At 43.7% G+C, this 20961-nt stretch overlaps 1 protein-coding gene and 2 non-coding genes across 4 annotated transcripts in view; all 3 read right to left on the reverse strand.

Annotated features, from left to right (window-relative positions):
- The window catches only part of SF3B3 (splicing factor 3b subunit 3), a 55257-nt gene that overhangs the window by 28738 nt on the left and 5558 nt on the right, over nt 1-20961 (reverse strand). For both annotated transcript variants that reach the window (XM_033218961.1, XM_033218962.1), the window contains exons 3-10: nt 19761-20087; nt 17484-17656; nt 16039-16180; nt 12914-13026; nt 8982-9119; nt 8248-8351; nt 3877-4042; nt 849-944 (exon numbers count right to left, since the gene is read on the reverse strand). In XM_033218961.1, the coding sequence (XP_033074852.1) occupies nt 849-944; nt 3877-4042; nt 8248-8351; nt 8982-9119; nt 12914-13026; nt 16039-16180; nt 17484-17656; nt 19761-20087 (1259 nt within the window). The remainder of the gene's footprint in view (nt 1-848; nt 945-3876; nt 4043-8247; nt 8352-8981; nt 9120-12913; nt 13027-16038; nt 16181-17483; nt 17657-19760; nt 20088-20961) is intronic.
- On the reverse strand, nt 9347-9437 carry LOC117088903. The gene has a single exon (XR_004439417.1). It is a non-coding gene; the product is annotated as a small nucleolar RNA SNORD111 (small nucleolar RNA).
- LOC117088904 lies at nt 19373-19451 on the reverse strand. The gene has a single exon (XR_004439418.1). It is a non-coding gene; the product is annotated as a small nucleolar RNA SNORD111 (small nucleolar RNA).

Consider the following 20961-nt stretch of genomic DNA (forward strand, 5'->3'; position numbering starts at 1 on the left):
TTTGGTGAAATATTGCAGAAACACTAAAAATTATGCCACTTGGCCAGGTGTGGTGGCTCAAGGCTGTGATCCTAGTACTTTGGGAAGCCAAAGCAGGCAGAATGCCTGACTTCAAGACCAGCCAGAAACTGGTCTCTACAAAATATACAAAAATTAGCTGGATGTTGTGGCACATGCCTGTAGTCCCCAGTTATTCAGGAGGCTGAGGTGGGAAGATCGCCTGATCCCAGGAAGGTCAAGGCTGCAGTGAGCCATCATGGCACCACTGAATTCCATCGTGGGAGACAGAGTGGGACCCCCATCACAAAAATAAATGAATAAATAAAAAGTATGCTATTTAAGAGTATATAGTAATGAGGAATAAATTTAATAAGATACAAAACTATATACAGCATTGACATAGTTAATTTAACTAAGACTAGATGTATAGAGACAGTGAAATGTTCCATAAAGATTTTCTAGCCTCCATGTCATGACTAGTGACCACGTGGGCTATCATGCTAACAAGTTAAGGAATAGAAAATAGCACAGGCTGGGCACAGTGGCTTACACCTGTAATCAACACTTTGGGAGGCTGAGGCAGGACAATCACTTGAGCTCAGGAGGTCAAGGCTGCAGTGAGCCAAGATTGGGTCATTGCACACCAGCCTGGGCAACACAGTGAGACCGTTTCAGGGACAAAAGGAAAGAAAATCTCAAGTATAAACTTTGGGGAAGTCAGGGAGAAAGAACATACTTTTTCACAGACACCTTAACTATGTCTTTGATAACATTAGAGTAAACCCATCAACTACTTTGTCAATGCTTCCCTCCAAACCCTGCAGATTATCTAGAAATTGCAACCTTACCTCAAGCCCATGTCTCAGTACTCTCAGAGATGATCGGGGTCCCCTACCACAAGCCACATACAGCTGTGGAGTATCTTCATTGGCCAGATCAGCTATCTGCACAGAGAGAGTTAGAGGAAGAAATGTCTACAGTACTGTTTTCAAACACAATTCTGATTCTCCAGTATCCTAGACATCCAGTTGCTTTCCAATACAATTATCTGTTGATCAACATGTGAAAAGAGGTGAATCATCTGTATTGTAGTTTGACAAACTGGACAGTTGAAATGAAAATTCTTTACTCTCTCTGCAAAGCAATGGAGCCTACCGTAACATAGATGTGCATGTGAGTACTGAGGGTATACAACCTTTACTCCAATCTCCTAAAAGAAATTAACTCACCCATTTTAAGTGTATCATCTTATTATTTATAAAGCCTCAATAAAGCACATCTGTTTTCCACAACTTTAAAAAATATTTTGCGGCTGGGCGCGGTGGCTCAAGCCTGTAATCCCAGCACTTTGGGAGGCTGAGACGGGCAGATCATGAGGTCAGGAGATCGAGACCATCCTAGGTAACACAGTGAAACCCCGTCTCTACTAAAAAATACAAAAAATTAGCTGGGCGAGGGGCAGGCACCTGTAGTCCCAGCTACTCAGGAGGCTGAGGCAGGAGAATGGTGTAAACCCGGGAGGCGGAGCTTGCAGTGAGCTGAGATCCGGCCACTGCACTCCAGCCTGGGTGACAGAGCAAGACTCCATCTCAAAAAAAAAAAAAAAAAAACAGTAAAACATTCAGATCGGATCCAGATGCTTCAGGCTAGCAAAAAGATCCAGGGCAGAAATAAATGTGAAGAAGCCCTGCTACAGACACTTTAATTTCCCATTAATTTTATTTTTATTTTTTATTTTATTTAAGACAGACTCTCATCGGTCACTGAGGCTGGCGTGCAGTGGTACTGTGTCAACTCACTGCAATCTCCATCTCCTGGGTTCAAGCGATTCTCCTGCCTCAGCCTCCTAAGAAGCTGGGATTACAAGCACCCACCACCACGCCTGGCTAGTTTTTATATTTTTAGTAGAGATGGGGTTTCACCATGTTGGCCAGGCTGGTCTCAAACTCCTGACCTCAGGTCATCTACCCGCCGCAGCCTCCCAAAGTGCTGGGATTACAGGTGTGAACCACCGCACCCGCCCCCCCACCCCCCGCTTTATTTTTTATTTTTATTTTTTTTTGGAGACGGTGGCTCTGTCGCCCAGGCTGGAGTGCAGTGGCGCAATCTCGGCTCACTGCACGCTCCACCTCTTGGGTTCATGCCATTCTCCTGCCTCAGCCTCCCAAATAGCTGGGACTACAGGCGCCCGCCACCACGCCCGGCTAATTTTTTTGTCTTTTTAGTAGACAGGGTTTCACCATGTTAGCCAGGATGGTCTCCATCTCCTGACCTTGTGATCCGCCCGCCTCGGCCTCCCAAAGTGCTGGGATTACAGGCGTGAGCCACCATGCCTGGCCTTTTTTTTTTTTCTTTGAGACGGAGTTGTGCTCTTGTTGCCCAGGCTGGAGTACAATGGCGTGATCTCGGCTCACCGCAACCTCCGTCTCCTGAGTTCAAGTGATTCTCTTGCCTCAGCCTCCCAAGTAGCTGGAATTACAGGCATGCGCCACCACGCCTGGCTAATTTTTTTTTTTTTTTAATTTTTAATTTTTTTAGTAGAGGCAGGTTTCTCCATGTTGGTCAGGCTGGTCTCAAACTCCAAACCTCAGGTGACCTGCCCACCTCGGCCTCCTAAAGTGCTGAGATTACAAGCATGAGCCATCATGCCTGGCTAATTTTATTCTTGATGAATAAACTATTTACACACATTATTTATTCCAATTGCAATGAAGGTGGAAAAATCTCTAATAATCAAATTAGAAATTAGTCACACTTGGCCAGGCGTGGTGGCTCACGCCTATAATCCCAGCACTCTGGGAGGCCAAGGCAGGCAGATTGTAAGGTCAGAAGATCACAGTAAAACCCCGCCTCTACTGAAAATACAAAAAATTAGCTGGGCGTGGTGGCAGGCGCTTGCAGTTCCAGCTACTAGGGAGGCTGAAGCAGGAGAATGGCATGAACCTGGGAGGTGGACTGGCGACAGATCGAGACTCCGTCTCAAAAAAAAAAAAAAGAAAAGAAGTTAGTCACACTTATTTTCTGTTGCCCTCAAGACTAATCATTTCTCAGAAAGGAAGAACAAAGCAATTAATTTCAGATGGGTGTAATTAAACCTGTCTGAATGCTGATTTATTTCCCCAGTACCCAGTGAACAAGCTCCTCTCCCATGAGAAGTGTGATTAACTACACAGGTGGTCCCTAATGGTCACTCAAACACTGGCAATTGAGGATGCAACAGCATTATCAAATTCCTGGCTGTCACAACTAAGCACCAGCAATGAGAGACACAATCTCCATTCTGTGCCACTTCAGGTTCCTCCTTGAGAAGGTGATTCAAAACTTCCCATTACCAACTGATTCCAATGTCTCAGAACTATTTTAAAGAGGAACTGTGGTAAAATGAAGTAAATAGAGCTATATGTAGACTATTATATGACAAGAGGTCAACCACAGAATACTGTGGAGTATATGACTCCACTTATTTTAAAAAGAAAAAGACAGAACACATAAACATATACATGATTCTAAATGCAGATAAAACACCTGGAAGCAGTCACAAGAAGTTGTTAATATAAGCAATATGGTTCAATAGAGCAGACGGGTGAGAAGATTATGGGGAGGACTTTTACTTTTCACCTTTTATATAGTCTGATTTTTTTTCCTCCCCCGCAAGCTATACAGGAATATGATCTGAATTTTTACATTAAACGTGAGTTTCATCATTATGGGAAAAAAACCCCAAGGACTTACTAATGGTTTTTTGTGCTCACACTTCTACCTCTAACTGCTTTACACACTGGCGAGATCATGGAAATACTAATAAAGCTATTTCTTAGACTAGATCTCAGTTTAACTTTAGATTTATTGTGGAAGGGACTGGAAAGACCCACCAACCTGGCAAAACAGAATGGGAGAGAGGCTGTCCAACTCATCAACCAGCACAAGGTTTTTAAGTGGTCTTGGCTGAAAAAAGAATGTGTCTCCTTCTTCCAGAGGCATGGCTGATGAAAACTCAGGTTCTTCATCATCATCTCCAAGATGTGCAATTTGATATAAGTAACTGGGAAGAAGCAGAGAAGAGAAACTTTCGGTAACGAGTTCTCTGCCTGACAATAATGTCTGACATCAATATAAAGCACAAGCTATTTGATTATATTAAGATATTACTGTTATTATTTTTAGGTGTTAACATTAAGTAAGATAGCTAGGATTTGTTTCTTTTTTTTTTTTTTTTGAGACGGAGTCTCACTCTGTCGCCCAGACTGGAGTGCAGTGGCCGGATCTCAGCTCACTGCAAGCTCCGCCTCCCGGGTTCACGCCATTCTCCCGCCTCAGCCTCCTGAGTAGCTGGGACTACAGGCGCCCGCCACCACGCCCGGCTAGTTTTTTGTATTTTTTAGTAGAGATGGGGGTTTCACCGTGTTAGCCAGGATGGTCTCGATCTCCTGACCTCATGATCTGCCCGTCTCGGCCTCCCAAAGTGCTGGGATTACAGGCTTGAGCCACCGCACCCGGCCTAGGATTTGTTTCAAAACAATTCAGGGAGAAGATGTGGGAAGTGCAGTGAGGTGTTTTACTTATAGCACAAGCAACAAAGAAAATACAGATAAACTGGACTTCATCAAAATTTAAAACTTTTGTGCATCAAAGGAAGAAAGTAAGATGACAACCCACAAAATGAGAGAAAATATTTGCAAATCATATTTCTGACAAGGGTCTAGTACCCAGAACACATAGAGAACTCAAATATAAGAAGACAACTCTTAAAAAATGGGCAACGGGATTTGAACAGACATTTCTCCAACAAAGATACTCAAATGGCCAATAAACACAAAAAGATGCTCAACATCACTCATCACCGGGGAAAGACAAAGCTACCACTTCATACCACCACTGCATACCTAGCAGGATGGCTGTAATCACAAATGTGGAAAACAAGTTGGCAAGGATGTGGAGAAACTGGAGCCCTCATATACTGCTGCTGGGAATGTAAAACGGATGTAGCTGCTATGAGAAAGTTTGGTGGTTTCTCAAAAAGTTCAACAGAATTACCATGATCCAGTAATTCCACTTCTACATATATACCCAAAAAAACTAAAAATGGGGACTCAAATAGGTATTAGCACAGCAACATCTACCACAGCATTATTCCCAATAGTGAAAGGTGGACACAATCCAAGTGTACATCAGCAGTAGAATGGATAAACAAAACACAGTATGTACAAACAATGAGTAATTCTGCCATAAAAAGGAATGAAATTCTGACACAGGCTACCAAAACATGAATCTTTTAAATATTATGCCAAGTAAAACGAGCTAGATACAAAGGTACAAATATCAGCCAGGCACTGTGGCTTAAGTCTGTAATCCCAGCACACTGGGAGACTGAGGCAGGTGGATTGCTTAACTCCAGAAGTTTGAGACTCTACAAGAAATACAAATATTAGCCAGGCATGTGCCTTGCTAATTAATAGTCCCAGCTACTTGGGAGGCTGAGATGGAAGGATCACCTTGAGCTTGGGAGGTCGAGGATGCAGCGAGCCGAGACTGTGCCCCTGCACTCCAGCATCCCGGAAAACAGAGTAAAACTCTGTCTCAAACAAACAACAACAAAAAATACCCAAAAAGCTAAGAAGGCTCGGCTGGGCACGGTAGCACACGCCTGGAGTCCCAGCACTTCGGAAGGCCAAAGTGGATGGATCACTTGAGGTCAGGAGTTTGAGACCAGCTTGGCCAACATGGCAAAACCCTGTTCTCTCCCAAAAATATAAAAAACATTAGCTGGGCATGGTGGCACACACCTGAGTCCAAGCTACTCAGGAGGCTGAGAGAGGAGAATTGTTTGAAGCCAGGAGGTGGAGGTTGCAGTGAGCTGAGATTGCTGCACTCCAGCCTGAGTGATAGAGTGAGTCGATCAGGGGAAAAAAAAAAAAAACAAAGCCCAAAAACCTGAAAGGTAGGTGTGGTGGTTCAAGTTTACAATCCCAGCAGTTTGAGAGGCCAAGGGGAGAGGATCACTTGGGTCCAAGAGTTCGAGACCAGCCTGGAAGACATAGTGACACCCTATCTTGATTTAAAAATGAAAGAAAAAAGTCACTGAGGAGTAAAAGGCATTTTAAGATTGAAAGAATAGCCAGGAACAAGGCAGAAATGGCACAAAATCCTAGACAGTATTTTAATTATGAAGAAACTGAGCACTAGATTAGTAAAGTGGTATGGCTACACTTTAGCAGATACTGGCAAGACCATGTCACCTTATCTTGTGTAAGTAACTTGTAGTCTTAGACAGTGGACTTAAACTTGAGGCTAGAATTCAGATTTCTTCCATTTGGCAATGAAAAGCCACTTATGATTATGATACAGGGATAAGGGAAATTATTTATTCAAGGTTGTCTTGTCTGCTGGATGAGACGATGCTACAAAAGGCTGAGTTTTACAGGAAAGGCAATGAAATAAAAAAACTAGTGAACTAGTTCAGATTAGCATCACGAAAAGGGGTACAGAGATAAAAACAGAATTTAGCACATGACTGAAAGTGGTGGACAATAAAAAAAATTTGAGATTTCACACTTTAGTTGCTATAACTAGTCTATTAGACACTAACAGAAATAGTGAGGATGGGAGGGCTGCTGATATGGGTAGGCAGCTAAGTGCTGATAAGCTTCAACTCCAGATAGGTACCTGTCAAGTGCTTATGGAACATCTCTTTCATTTCTTTTGTTTAATTTTTCTTTTTTGAGACGGAGTCTTGCTCAACGCCCAGGATGGAGTGCAATGACGCGATCTCGGCTCACTGCAACCTCCAACTCCCAAGTTCAAGCGAATCTCCTGCCTCGGCCTCTCAATTAGCTGGCATTATAGGCGCCCGCCACCATGCCCAGCTAATTTTTGTATTTTTAGTAGAGACGGGGTTTCACCATGTTGTCCAGCTGGTCTCGAACTCCAACCTCAGGTGATCTGCCCACCTTGGATTCCCAAAGTGCTGGGATTACAGTCGTGAGCCACTAAGCCCAGCAGTACTTAAGTATTTCAATAAGTATTTATTTGATGAAATGGCCAGGCGTGGTGGCTCACGCCTATAATCCACACACTTTGGGAGGTCGAGGCGGGCGGATCACCTGAGGTCGGGAGTTCGAGACCAGCCTGACCAACATGGAGAAACCCTGTCTCCACTAAAAATACAAAATGACCTGGGCGTGGTGGTGCATGCCTGTAATCCCAGCAACTCAGGAGGCTGAGGCAGGAGAAGCGCTTGAACCTGGGAGGCGGAGGTTGCCGTGAGCCAAGATCACGCCGGTGCACTCCAGCCAAGGCAACAAGGGCGAAACTCCATTTCAAAAAAAAAAATTTATTTGATGAAATGTTCAGCCAAAAACTCAGAAGAGATATCAAATATAAAGACAGTTCTGGAGATACCCACAGAGGTACTGACTGAAGCCACTAAAATAAAGCAATGTAAGACAAAGATAGACTCTAAAGGGAGAGAACAAACTTTTCTTTTAAAAGAACTAACACGGCCGGGCGCGGTGGCTCAAGCCTGTAATCCCAGCACTTTGGGAGGCCGAGACGGGCGGATCACGAGGTCAGGAGATCGAGACCCTCCTGGCTAACACGGTGAAACCCCATCTCTACTAAAATATACAAAAAAATTAGCCGGGCGAGATGGCGGGCGCCTGTAGTCCCAGCTACTCGGGAGGCTGAGGCGAGAGAATGGCATAAACCCGGGAGGCGGAGCTTGCAGTGAGCTGAGATCCGGCCACTGCACTTCAGCCTGGGCGACAGAGCGAGACTCTGTCTCAAAAAAAAAAAAAAAAAAAAAAAAAAAAAAAAAAAAAAAAAAAAGAACTAACACATTCTTGTGAAAAGCTCCCTAAGCCTCAAAGTCACACCTTCCTACTGTCAACTTTTTTTTTTTTTTTTTTTTGAGTTACAGTTTCACTCTTGTTACCCAGGGTGGAGTACAGGGGCGTGATCTCAGCTCACTGAAACCTCCACCTCCCGGATTCAAGTGATTCTACTGCCTCAGCCTCCCCAGTAGCTGGGATTACAGGTGCCAGCCACCACGCCCAGCTAATTTTTGTATTTTAGGTGGAAATGGAGTTTCACCATGTTGACTAGGCTGCTCTGGAACTCCTGACCTCAGGTGATTCACCCGCCTCGGCCTCCCAAAGTGCTAGGATTATGGGCGTGAGTCACTGCACCCAGCCTCTGTTGCCAACTTTTATCACAACCAGGGTGAACTAGGGTAACAGAAGGATTACTCACTGGTTTCCAAATTCTGATGCTACAAAAAGGAATCCTGTTTTAAGCACACACATGGCAGCAGCAACTGGTACAGTATCAAAATACTTGAGCCGGATCTCAGTAACCTGGCGAGAAAAGAAACATTCTGGTGTACAAACAAGTGAAGTGAGCCCCATATTATAAGACAGCACAGGCTGAGTAGCAAATAAAATACTGTATTTCATATCTGACCAGGGGACAGCAAACTCCAGCTCACGGGCTGGTCATGTCAATTATTACTGGCTATGGCTGTCTTTGTACCGTAACGGCAGAGTTGAGTAGTTGAGACGGAGACTACATAGGTCACAAAAGCTGCAAATATTTACTATGTGGCCTTTACAAAAAAAGTTTGCCAATTCCTGATCCAAACAGCTATCTAAGAAATTGCCCAACTATTCACAGAGCTCGTCCATAGGATAAAACTAGTAACAGATCACGTTTATTACCAGTTTTCAGTAGAAACGGAGACCTTTATCTTCTTCACACCAATTATTACCACCTAAAAATAATCACTACAAGTTGCTTTACCACTCTTATATTGTATGTAAGATTACCAGACAAAAAATTCTAATAACCAGAAAGAAAATCTATACTCATATACCGGTTCCAAAGGCAACTACTTTCTAATTCCCATTATTTTAACTTGTAAACTATTACATGTCTTCCCTATCTCATCTCATAGAGTAGCTGTACTGATCCTTCCATGATCTACTTACCATATCTTCATCTGTCTCCAAAGTGATCTTAAAGATATCTCCCTGCTCAGTTTGAGCCAAAAAGAAGAACATCGATTTGGTCTTATGGGTTGCAGAGCAAACAAAAATCATTCCTCTTTCAGGGTCATCCAGGTCATTCTAGCAAAGTCAAAAACACAATCGACGTCTTAGAAATGGGTACTTCTTAGTTCTGGAATTCAGCACTTTACCAATAGGGATTACACATGACATTAAAGGCCTAAAGGCACAAGCTTTGATCCAGAGTATCCTGCCTTCCAGAGCACCGGAACTCCACAGCTCAAAATTCTCCTGCTACAAATATCTAATAAACTCTGGGTAACCAAAAAAGAGTCCCAATTTCACTATAGCCCGATCAGATCCATAAGGCAAAAACTATCTCCAGAGAAAAATGTCAGAGAAGAGACATGAAATTTAAAGAGTCATCATTTCAGGCTGTGAATGAAGCACTGCTCCATCCAAACTACCGTGTTCTACATCAAATGCCTGATTCCTAAAAGGCACCTTCTTAGATATGATTTTGAATTTTTTTCTTTTCAAGACAAGGTCTCACTATGTTGCCCAGACTGGTCTCTAACTCCTGGGCTCAAGGGATCCTCCCGCCTCAGCCTCTCAAGTAGCTGGGGATCAGAGGAACACCACTAGGCCTGGCTTGCGTTTTTTAACATTTCCAACAGTTTCTATTTCTCTCACCAAGTAAGCTCGGCAAGAGTTTTAGACTTTGTTATTGCAAAGACAAGTACAATGCCTGGCACAGTTAGGTCTCAACGTCTAATCAACTTAGTGACTTCCCGTCCCTTAACAAGAAGAATTTAACTTGCCAAATTTCTTCTAAGGTTTTCTAAAATTGATGGAATCTTACATACTACGTATTAGATTAAATTAAATCCTAAAGTTCAACCCCAGGACAGATAAATATTTAACAGCAAATAAATAATCCAGGGGTGAGGGGAGAGATGGCAATAACTGATTCAAAGGATCCACACCAAAACCACTGGGTGAAAAGACGCTGGGGAACAGGGATATTCACTAATCTCAGGAAGAAGGATATTTACTAGTCTCAGGAAGAGGGATATTCACTAGTCTCAAAAATCACCATCAAATTCCATTATCAGTCACCAAAAAAGAAAAGACACCACTACAATGAAGACAATGGGCAGGCACCACCTTAACAAAGTGACCAATTTAATGTCTCAATCAGATAAACCAACATTATGGACACACAATGTGTGACATAGTGGAGAATATATATCACCTATACATCACCTCCTCTGCACTTATTATATCAAAAATATTAAACTAAATATAATCATGAGGAAACAGACTATGGGACAGACTATAAGAGAATTCGCTGGCCAGACACGGGGGCTCAGGCCTGTAATACCAACACTTGGGAGGCTGAGACAGGCAGATCAAAAGGTCACGAGTTCCAGACCAACCTGGCCAATATGGTGAAACCCCATCTCTACTAAAAATACAAAAATTTGCTGGGCATGGTAGCAGATGCCTGTAGTCCCAGCTACTTGGGAGGCTGAGATGGAAGGATCACTTGAGCCTGGGAGGTTGAGGATGCAGTGAGTCAAGATCGCACCACTGAACTCGAGCCTGGGCAACAGAGCAAGACTCCATCTCAAAAAAAAAAAGAAAGAGAAAAACAAAAAAGAAAATTAGCCCAGACTGGCAGGGCGCCTCATGCCTGTAATCCCAGCATTTTGGGAGGCCAAGGCATGCAGAATACTTGAGGTCAGGAGTTTGGGACCAGACTGGCCGACCTGACAAACTCCGTCTCTATTAAAAATACAAAAAGGGGGCCAGGCGCGGTAGCTCACACCTGTAATCCCAACACTTTGGGAGGCCAAGGCGGATGGATCACGAGGTCAGGAGATCAAGACCACGGTGAAACCCCGTCTTTACTAAAAATACAAAAAGTAGCCGAGCGCGTGGCAGGCGCCTGTAGTCCCAACTACTCGGGGGGCTGAGGCAGGAGAATGGAGTGAACCGGGAGGCAGAGCTTGCCGTGAGCCGAGATTGAGCCGCTATTCTCCAGCCTAGGTGACAGAGCGAGACTCAGTCTCAAAAATAAATAAATAAGTAAGGCCGGGCGTGGTGGCTCACGCCTGTAATCCCAGCACTTTGGGAGGCCGAGGTGGGCGGATCACAAGGTCAGGAGATCCAGATCATCCTGGCTAACATGGTGAAACGCCATCTCTACTAAAAATACCAAAAAAAAAATTAGCCAGGCGTGGTGGCGGGCACCTGTAGTCCCAGCTACTCGGGAGGGTGAGGCAGGAGAATGGCGTGAACCCGGGAGGCGGAGCCTGCAATAAGCAGAGATAAAAAATAATAATAAAATAAAGAAATAAAAATTTAAAAATACAAATACAAAAAATAAAAATACCAAAAAAATTAGCAAGATGTGGCAGTGCACGCCTGTAATCCTGGCTACTTGGGAGGCTGAGGTGGGAAAACTACTTGAGGTTGCAGTAAGCCAAGATCACAACACTGCACTCCAGTATGGGAAACAGGGAAACAGAGCAAGACTCCATCTCAAAAAAAAAAAAAAGGCTGGGCGCGGTGGCTCAAGCCTGTAATCCCAGCACTTTGGGAGGCCGAGACGGGCGGATCACGAGGTCAGGAGATCAAGACCATCCTGGCTAACACGGTGAAACCCCGTCTCTACTAAAAAATACAAAAAACTAGCCGGGCGAGGTGGCGGGCGCCTGTAGTCCCAGCTACTCCGGAGGCTGAGGCAGGAGAATGGCGTAAACCCGGGAGGCGGAGCTTGCAGTGAGCTGAGATCCGGCCACTGCACTCCAGCCCGGGCGACAGAGCGAGACTCCGTCTCAAAAAAAAAAAAAAGGCGAAAAGGAAATATCCCAAACTAAGAGAGACTAAAGGCCAATTACAAAGGAACTTTTTGGGATGACAGAAATATGAATATGAACTAAACATAAGGTAACTGTACTACACAAAATGTTACAATTTCTTGGGTATGATGTTGGCAATCTGGTTATATAGGAAAATGTCCTTGTTCTAGGGAGTCATCTCAGAAGATTACTGGAGTGAGGCATCATAATGCCTGTAACTTCTTTTCAAATTGCTTAGCCTAGAAAAGTATATGGATATATCATGAAAAAGAAAAAACAAATGTAGCAAAATATTAATAACTGATTAATCTAAATGACAGGCATGTGGGAATTCACTGTTCTATTGTTTTTTGTTTTTTTTTTTTTTGAGACAGAGTCTCGCTCTGTCGCCCAGGCTGGAGTGCAATAGCCGGATCTCAGCTCACTGCAGTCTCTGTCTCCTGGGTTTACGTCATTCTCCTGCCTCAGCCTCCCGAGTAGCTGGGACTACAGGTGCCCGCCACCTCGCCCGGCTAGTTTTTTGTATTTTTTAGTAGAGACGGGGTTTCACCGGGTTAGCCAGGATGGTCTCGATCTCCTGACCTCGTGATCCGCCCGCCTCGGCCTCCCAAAGTGCTGGGATTACAGGCTTGAGCCACCGCGCCCGGTCCATTGTTCTATTGTTTTTAAACTTTCTGTATGTTGGAATTTTCAAAATAAAAATGTTGGGGAAAAAACAAGCAAAACAGAATAAAATGCAACCTATCTCTAACAAATATGCCTGGTTTCTCCAAACTAGAAACGTTCAGGAATTTCAAATTAATAACTGTCCATAGGTTCCTCTGAAATAGATATTAGATTAGTTTTAATTCCCTTTCTAAATGAATTTGTTTGGCTTTTACTAAAATATTTTAGCAGCTTTATTAAAAACAACATTTATGTCCCTGCCCCAGGGTCACTGAAATTTTTTTTTTACTTTACAAAAAAACTAACTTGGTAACAAACTAAGAGACTACACTGTAATCACAAAAATTAAAACACAAATATCTCTCTTATCAAAGATCTTACCCGCCTCCTGGGAATTGGACAGCGGATATCTGGCTGGTCACCAAAGTTCTTGTAAGTAATATAGTTTTCAGAGCAGATCAGTACTCCACTTGGGCCATCTGACCCTCCTGGAACTGTAAGACAAAATAAAACTCAGCAGGGACTTTGACACAGACACGAATTTCTTCAGCTTTCAATTCCTCCTCTCTTTCAGCACAACTTGATGATGGTAATGTGCCTGATATTAAGAAACATTTCAAGTGTTTCTCCTCCCTTATGCCCATGGTAGATAAGGATGAAGCATAGTTTGTGTTTACATGGAAGGTTTGATCAGCCTGGATAATGTATCCAAATGTTTACCTCCAAACCCAAATGCAGTTCTCATCTTCAGACATATAATACATCAAATCACCTACTGGACATGGACCTTCCACCGGTATTTTTAAAATACAGCGTGTTCAAGCCAAGCATGGTGGCTCATGCCTGTAATTCCAGCACTTTGGGAGACCAAGGAGGATCACCTTAGGTCAGGAGTTCGAGACCAGCCTGGCCAACATGGTGAAACCCCATCTCTACTAAAAATACAAGAATTAGTCAGGCGTGGGAGCGCATGCCTGCAATCCCAGCTACTCAGGAAGCTGAGGCAGGAGAATCACTTGAATGCAGGAGGCAGAGATTGTAGTGAGCTGAGATGGTACCACTGCATTCCGGCCTGGACGACAGAGTACAACTTCATCTCAAAAAAATAAATAAAATAAAATAAAATAAGCAAAATAAAATAATAGGCCAGGCGTGGTGGCTCACACTTGTAATCCCAGCACTCTTGGAGGCCGAGGCAGGAAGATGACCTGAGGTCAGGAGTTTGAGACCAGCCTGGCCAACACGGTGAAATCTCATCTCCACTAAAAATACAAAAATTAGCCAGGCATCATGGTGGGCACCTGTAATCCCAGCTACTCGGGAGGCTGAGGCAGAAGAATTGCTTAAACCCAGGAGGCTGAGGTTGCAGTGAGCCGAGATCATGCCACTGTGCTCTAGCCTGGGTGACAGTGCGAGATTCCGTCTCAAAAAAAATAAAAATAAAATAACAGTGTGTACATAAACAAACTCAAGTTCCTTCCCAACCCTGCTGCACCTCCTAGATTCTCCACCTCCGAGAATACTACCATCAACTAACAGACCAAACCAGACACCTGAGTATAATCCTTCAATTCTCTCTCCTCCCATAGCCCTATTGATTGTACCTCCTTAGCAGCTACCAGTACCTCTTAGTTTAATGTCCTGATCAGTCTCCTGCCTTCAGTCTCAATATCCTCCATTTCATTAGCCAAAGTATAAGCAATTAATCTAAGGTTGTCAATCTATCAGATTATTTCCCTACTTAGAATCCTTCAGTAGCTTTCACCCCACCCCTACTCCTATCCCAGTCCCTTAATTAAATCATAATAAGCTTTTAATTATTTGAATGAACCATGTTATTTCTTGTATTTAGGCTTTGGTAAATGCTGTTCCCTTTGCTTACAACTGAAACTGCCTCTCCCACTCCAGCTGCACGAGCTAACTCCTAACTAGCCCTCGGGTCTCAGCTTAGAGACTCCAGCAAGCTTTCTGTAACACATTCCTTTCCTTTCCCTGTTTAGGGAACTTCTCTGTGCTATCATGGCATTTGGCACAGTTTCTGGTAATTGGTTATTTATCTGTATTCACCACTAGACTCAATCTTGCATAAAGGGGGCACCATATCTAATTTTTTACCACTGAAGTCCCAAGATCCAGCAGATGGACTTAGCACATACTGATTGCAAAGGCTCAATAAAAATGTGTTGAAAGAATGAAAAAGCCCTTGTGAATGAAAGGTATGGTAATATGTTACAAGTAATGAGATGTGTAATCCACTTTCCATAAGTCATCTGCTTAACGTATTAATAATCTCTAAGATTAATACTCAAAGTAAGTGCTGTCCTTTATTTTTATTCTCCAGTATCTTCCCCAAACAACATCTTATTTTAGACATCAATTCAAGTGCAAATGATTCAAAATAGAACAGATCAATTTTCCCCAAGCCTGTTGAAATGCAGACGACCACAAATGTAGCTGCACTCCTTTAATCTTTTAATATAATGAATTAGTAATGTGGATTTTCCAATGGTGAACTGATTTCCAACTATGAACTGATTTCCAACCGTGAAAGTATTTTCCATCTTTTAGCTCCTCCAAAAACGTTACTTAGCTATGTGCATTTAAAACACTGAATCTGATTTGCTGGAATGTTAGCTTTTCCTATCTACAACCATATGAATCAGCCTGCAAATTTTTTTGTCACTGTCCATCCAGTTTTGATATTGTAGTCATACTAGACTCACAGAGTGGCACAGTAGCATTTACTCTTTTTCTGGAGAAAACTGTTTTACTTTTTTTTTTTAATATTTATTTTTTCATTGAGACAAGGTCTCACCTTGTTTCCCAGGATGGTCTCAAACTCCTGAGATCAAGTGATCCTCCTGCCTCAGCCTCCTAAAGTACTAGGGTTATAGGTGATGAGCCACTGCGCCCAGCTAAGAAACTTATTTTAAAACAGAATACATATACGTCCCTCAACAAGAAAATAAAAGCTTTCCTGAAAATCCTGGACCTCAATCTTCTGGGAGTGACTTTGGACTACTGCTTCAATTTCTCTAACGCTGGTCTATTGAGGTTCTTAATTTATTTTTGGATCAATCTGGTAATCGTCTTCAAAAATATTTCTATTTTGTTTAAGTTTTCAAATTCACAAGTTTTATCTTGTTGGGTTTGTCCATTTCATTTGGCTTTTCAAAGAGCTAGGTTTGAAAGAGGGGGAAAAACTGACTACAGTCAAACTTTCACAACAACTAATAGTAATCAATATTCCAAGCTGACTGCTCCCTTGAACTTCTCTTCCCTGCCCTCAGTAGGAAATGAGTTATTAAGGAGCTAAACACTCTTTATTCCCAACACTTTTAAAAATCACTCCACCACATGAACTTCTAACCTGTCCAAAACATAGACAAGGTATTCAGGTTCACGACAAATGTATTAATTCCCAAATCCTTTAAGTAAAACCTATTAGGTTTGGGCATAAAATGAACCAAGTAAAAGGGTACAAAGCAGCTCTGGAAGAAAAGTACCTGTAATAAGGAAGTTCCCGTGTTCCTCCAAAGGTTCACTGTATTTTCGGACCACATGATTTAAACCAAGGTCTAGCTCATAGAAAGTAAGTGTCTGCTGGGTATTAGCTGCTGCTTCCCCTGTCGGATCATTGTCTGCTTCCTAGAGAGATCAGTGGCATAAAAACTAATCAGCAGCATAAAATCGAAGATCTAGAAAGGACATCAGGACTCCAATTTACAAATGAGAAAACAGAAGTCCACAAACGTCAATTTTTTTTTTTTTTGAGAGATAGGTTCTCACTCTGTGCCCCAGGCTGCAGTGCGCAGTGGTATAATCTTTTCTTTTATTTTGAGATGGAGTTTCGCTCTTGTTGCCCAAGCTGGAGTGCAATGGCACGATCCCAGTTCACCGCAACCTCCACCTCCAGGGTTCAAGCGATTCTCCTGCCTCAGCTGCCTGAGTTGCTGGGATTACAGGTATGCGCCACCACGCCTGGCTAATTTTGTATTTTTAGTAGAGACGGGGTTTCTCCAGGTTGGTCAGGCTAGTCTCAAACTCCTGACCTCAGGTGATCCGCCCGCTTCAGCCTTCCAAAGTGCCTGGATTACAGGCATGAGCCACTGCACCTGACTGCAGTGGTAAAATCTTATCTCACTGCAGCCTAGAATTCCTGGGCCTCAGGCTCCCAAGCGGCTAGGACTACAGGCACACGCCACCACACCTGGCTGATGCCAAATAGTTTGACAAAGTTTATGCTACAAGATAATGGCAGGGCTACAATGAGAACTGCAATCTCCAAATTCTGGATCCAGGGATCTCTCTACTAGGGAACACTGCCTTCCATTCAAGGCAAAGTATAGTATGCTCTGTGAAAAAATGCCTTACATAGCTTCACCTTTTTCATGAAGCTTTTCCCAAAAAATATCTCGTTTCCATAGAGATTACTTAAATCAGAGAAAGACTATTAAATACTTGGTTAACCTCTGAAGCATCCCAAAGAATTTCAGTAAGGCATTTGGAATGCGCAGAAGATGTGCTAGCAGGACAGAATTAAGACATGAACAAGGGGCTGGGCGAGGTGGCTCAGGCCTATAACCCCCGCAGTCCGGGAGGGTGAGGTGGGCCAATCACCTGGAGTCAGGAGAACAGCCTGGCCAACATGGTGAAACCCCATCTCTACTAAAAACACAAAAATTAGCTGGGCGTGGTGGCCGTGCCTGTAGTACCAGCTACTCAGGAGGCTGAGGCAGGAGAATTACTTGAATCCGGGAGGCAGAGGTTGCAGTGAGCTGAGACTGTGCCACTGGACTCCAGCCTGGGCAACAGAGCAAGGCTCTGTCTCAAAAAACAAAAACAAAAAACAAACAAAAAAACACATATGCACAAGGAAGAAAACAATCTTAAAAAAAAAAAAAACAATGAGGTGACTGAAAGAAATGCAAAGAGACAGGGTCCCCATTACCTCATAATCCATTTCCAGACAAGCAAACATTGGATTTTCAAATCCAACATCTACTCCAACTACATGATACACTAAAGTGTTTGCTTTGTGGGCTTCCAGGGGAGATGAAATGGTAAGTCGGGCTGCAGCATCTCTGTTCAAAATATACACCAATTTCTGTTTCTCAATGGCACCTGTAGTTGAAGGAGATAAAACATACAAGATTCCCAGATGAGAAGAGAGACTTACAGAACTAGAGTCACATCATGCTTTTCTTTTAATCATTATTAACAGCAGTAACTCTACAAGTATAACAACTCACGACTCTGTTCTCTATTATCAGAATAGCACTTTGGGAGGCGGAGGCGGGTGGATCACCTGAGGTCACGAGTTCAAGACTAGCCCGACTAACATGGCAAAATCTCGTCTCTACTAAATACAAAAAATTAGCTAGGTGTGGTGGCGCATGCCTCTAATCCTAGCTACCTGGGAGGCTGGGGCAGGAGAGTCGCTTGAACCCGAGAAGCAGATGTTGCAGTGAGCTGAGATCGCACCACTGCACTCCAGCCTGGGCAACAAGAGCAAAACTCTTGTCTCATTAAAAAAAAAAAGCCGGGCGCGGTGGCTCAAGCCTGTAATCCCAGCACTTTGGGAGGCCGAAGCGGGCGGATCACGAGGTCAGGAGATCGAGACCATCCTGGCTAACACGGTGAAACCCCGTCTCTACTAAAAAATACAAAAAACTAGCCGGGCGAGGTGGCGGGCGCCTGTAGTCCCAGCTACTCGGGAGGCCGAGGCAGGAGAATGGCGTAAACCCGGGAGGCGGAGCTTGCAGTGAGCTGAGATCCGGCCACTGCACTCCAGCCCGGGCCACAGAGCGAGACTCCCTCTCAAAAAAAAAAAAGAATAGACAATAATGGAGTTGGGCACAGTGGCTCAAGCCTGTAATTCCAGCACTTTGGGAGGCCAAGGCAGAAGGATTGCTTGAGCTCAGGAATTCAAGACCAGCCTGGGCAGCATAGTGAGTTCCCTATCTCTTTTTTTTTTTTTTTTAGATGCAGTCTCACTCTGTTGTCCAGGCTGGAGTGCAGTGCCGCTATCTCGGCTCACTGCAACCTTTGCCTCCCAGGTTCAAGTGATTCTCCTGATTCAGCCTCCCAAGTAGCTGGGATTACAGGAACGCGCCACCACACCCAGATAACTTCCGTATTTTTAGTAGAGGCAGGGTTTCACCATGTTGGCCAGGCTGGTCTCAAACTCCTGACCTCATGTGATTCTCCCACCTCAGCTTCCCAAAGTGCTGAAATTACAGACATGAGTCACAGCACCTGGGTGAGACCCCCAACTCTTTTAAATAGCCACTGTGCCCGGCTGAGACACCCATCTCTTAAAAACAAATAATTTTTTTTTTTTAAAGACAATGGCATCGTTGTGGCCTCCTCCTTCCTAATACGGATCTTAAATATCCCACTAACTCGTCAAAATTTTTTAATGAGTCCTAGATTTAAGGATACTGAAAAACAGTAATTCATAAAATTGTCATTAGTGTTTTTTTTTTTTGAGACGGAGTCTCGCTCTGTCGCCCAGGCTGGAGTGTAGTGGCCGGATCTCTGCTCACTGCAAGCTCTGCCTCCCGGGTTTACACCATTCTCCTGCCTCAGACTCCCGAGTAGCTGGGACTACAGGCGCCCGCCACCTCGCCCGGCTAGTTTTTTGTATTTTTTAGTAGAGATGGGGTTTCACCGTTATTAGCCAGGATGGTCTCGATCTCCTGACCTCGTGATCCGCCCGTCTCGGCCTCCCAAAGTGCTGGGATTATAGGCTTGAGCCACCGCGCCCGGCCTCATTAGTTTTATTCTCTGAATTAGTTCTAACAATTTGATGACTACTCCGAGAGGACTGCCCTCTAGAGGCCTGATCAGACACACAAAATTTTCTTCAAAAATTTATCAGAGAAGAGACATGAATGTGAATCATCACTTCAGGCTGAAGAAGGCAACTAAATTCATTCTCTAATAACATAACATCATTTCATTTTAGTCTTTTTGCCAAACACAAAGAAACGGAAAAACACTCATTTCCAACTAGATGGGAAGTACAAAGGTATGTTAAGATTTTTCCCATTGTTTTAAAAGAAAATGCAACTCTTTTAAAAAGGAAATGCAACTTTAAACCTAGAGTAAATCCAAACATGATGCCAAACCCACGTAAGTGATTAACTGGAACTGGCACACCACCAAGATCACAGCATTGTTATCCTAAACTAAGCACACACAGCAAGTAGAGTAAATCACTTACTAATCATAACGGCTCGCCCTTTGGGATCCACAGCTAAGAACTGGCCAGGAACGATGCGACGGCATCCACTCTTGCCAAAGGTTTCTTGGTGAATCTTCTCAAACATATTCTTAGATGGCTGGTATTCCAAAATAACAATTCGACCAGAGTCACTGCCAACTACAATGTAGTCTTTGGTGCCGCCTGTCAGCCTAAAGGCCATGAGTGACCGGATAACACCGAATACTTCCACAGTGAGTAGGGTATGTACTTTGCCAGTGTTGGGGTCTGGGCGAAGCAGCTCCAAGATCTTTCCACGGGAAACAACAATTTCTTGTTGTTTGGTTCCTAGATCACCAAAACATAGAGATCATAAACAACCAGAACCCAGCCTGCCCACCATGGTGAAATCCTGTCTCTACTAAAAATACAAACATTAGCCAGGTGTGGTGGTGCATGCCTATAATCCCAGCTACTAGGGAGGCTAAGGCAGGAGACTCGCTTGAACACGGGTGGTGGAGGTTGCAGTGAGCCAACATTGCGCCACTGCACTCCGGCCTAAGCAACAGAGCAAAACTCCATCTCAAAAAAAAATTAGTCAGGTGAGGTGGCATGTGCCTCTAGTCCCAGCTACTTGGGAAGCTTTGGTGGGTGGATAGTTTGAACCCAGGAGTTCAGAGAATGTAGTGGGCTATAATCCTGCCATTGCACTCCATTCTGGGAAACACAGCAAGACCTCTTCCCTTAAAAAAAAAAAAAAAAAAGGCCAGGCACAGTGGCTCACACCTGTAATCCCAGCCCCAGCACTTTGAAAGGCTGAGGCAGGCAGATCACTTGAGGTCAGGAGTTTGAAACCAGCCCGGCCAACATGGTGGGACCCCATCTCTACTAAAAATACAAAAATCAGCCAGGTGTGGTGGTACGTGCCTATAATCCCAGCTACTTGAGAAGCTGACTCAGGAGAATCGCTTGAACCTGGGAGATGGAGGTTGCAGTGAGCTGAGGTCACACTACTGTACCCCAGCCTCGGCGACAGAGCAAGACTATGTCTCAAAACAAAAGAAAAAAAGAAAAGAAAACTTCTCTATCATTTTAGATGAAAAGGAAGACTGAATTGGAAAAGGAATCTGAAAGATAAAATTAGTATTAAAAAAGTGCTTTCAAAAATTCTATCCAAACTCCAGCTGAGATTCATTGCATTGCATAGTGAAGTCAGTCACAA

The sequence above is a fragment of the Trachypithecus francoisi genome, unplaced genomic scaffold, assembly GCF_009764315.1.
Source record: "Trachypithecus francoisi isolate TF-2019V2 unplaced genomic scaffold, Tfra_2.0 Lachesis_group10, whole genome shotgun sequence".
Classification (NCBI taxonomy): domain Eukaryota; kingdom Metazoa; phylum Chordata; class Mammalia; order Primates; family Cercopithecidae; genus Trachypithecus; species Trachypithecus francoisi.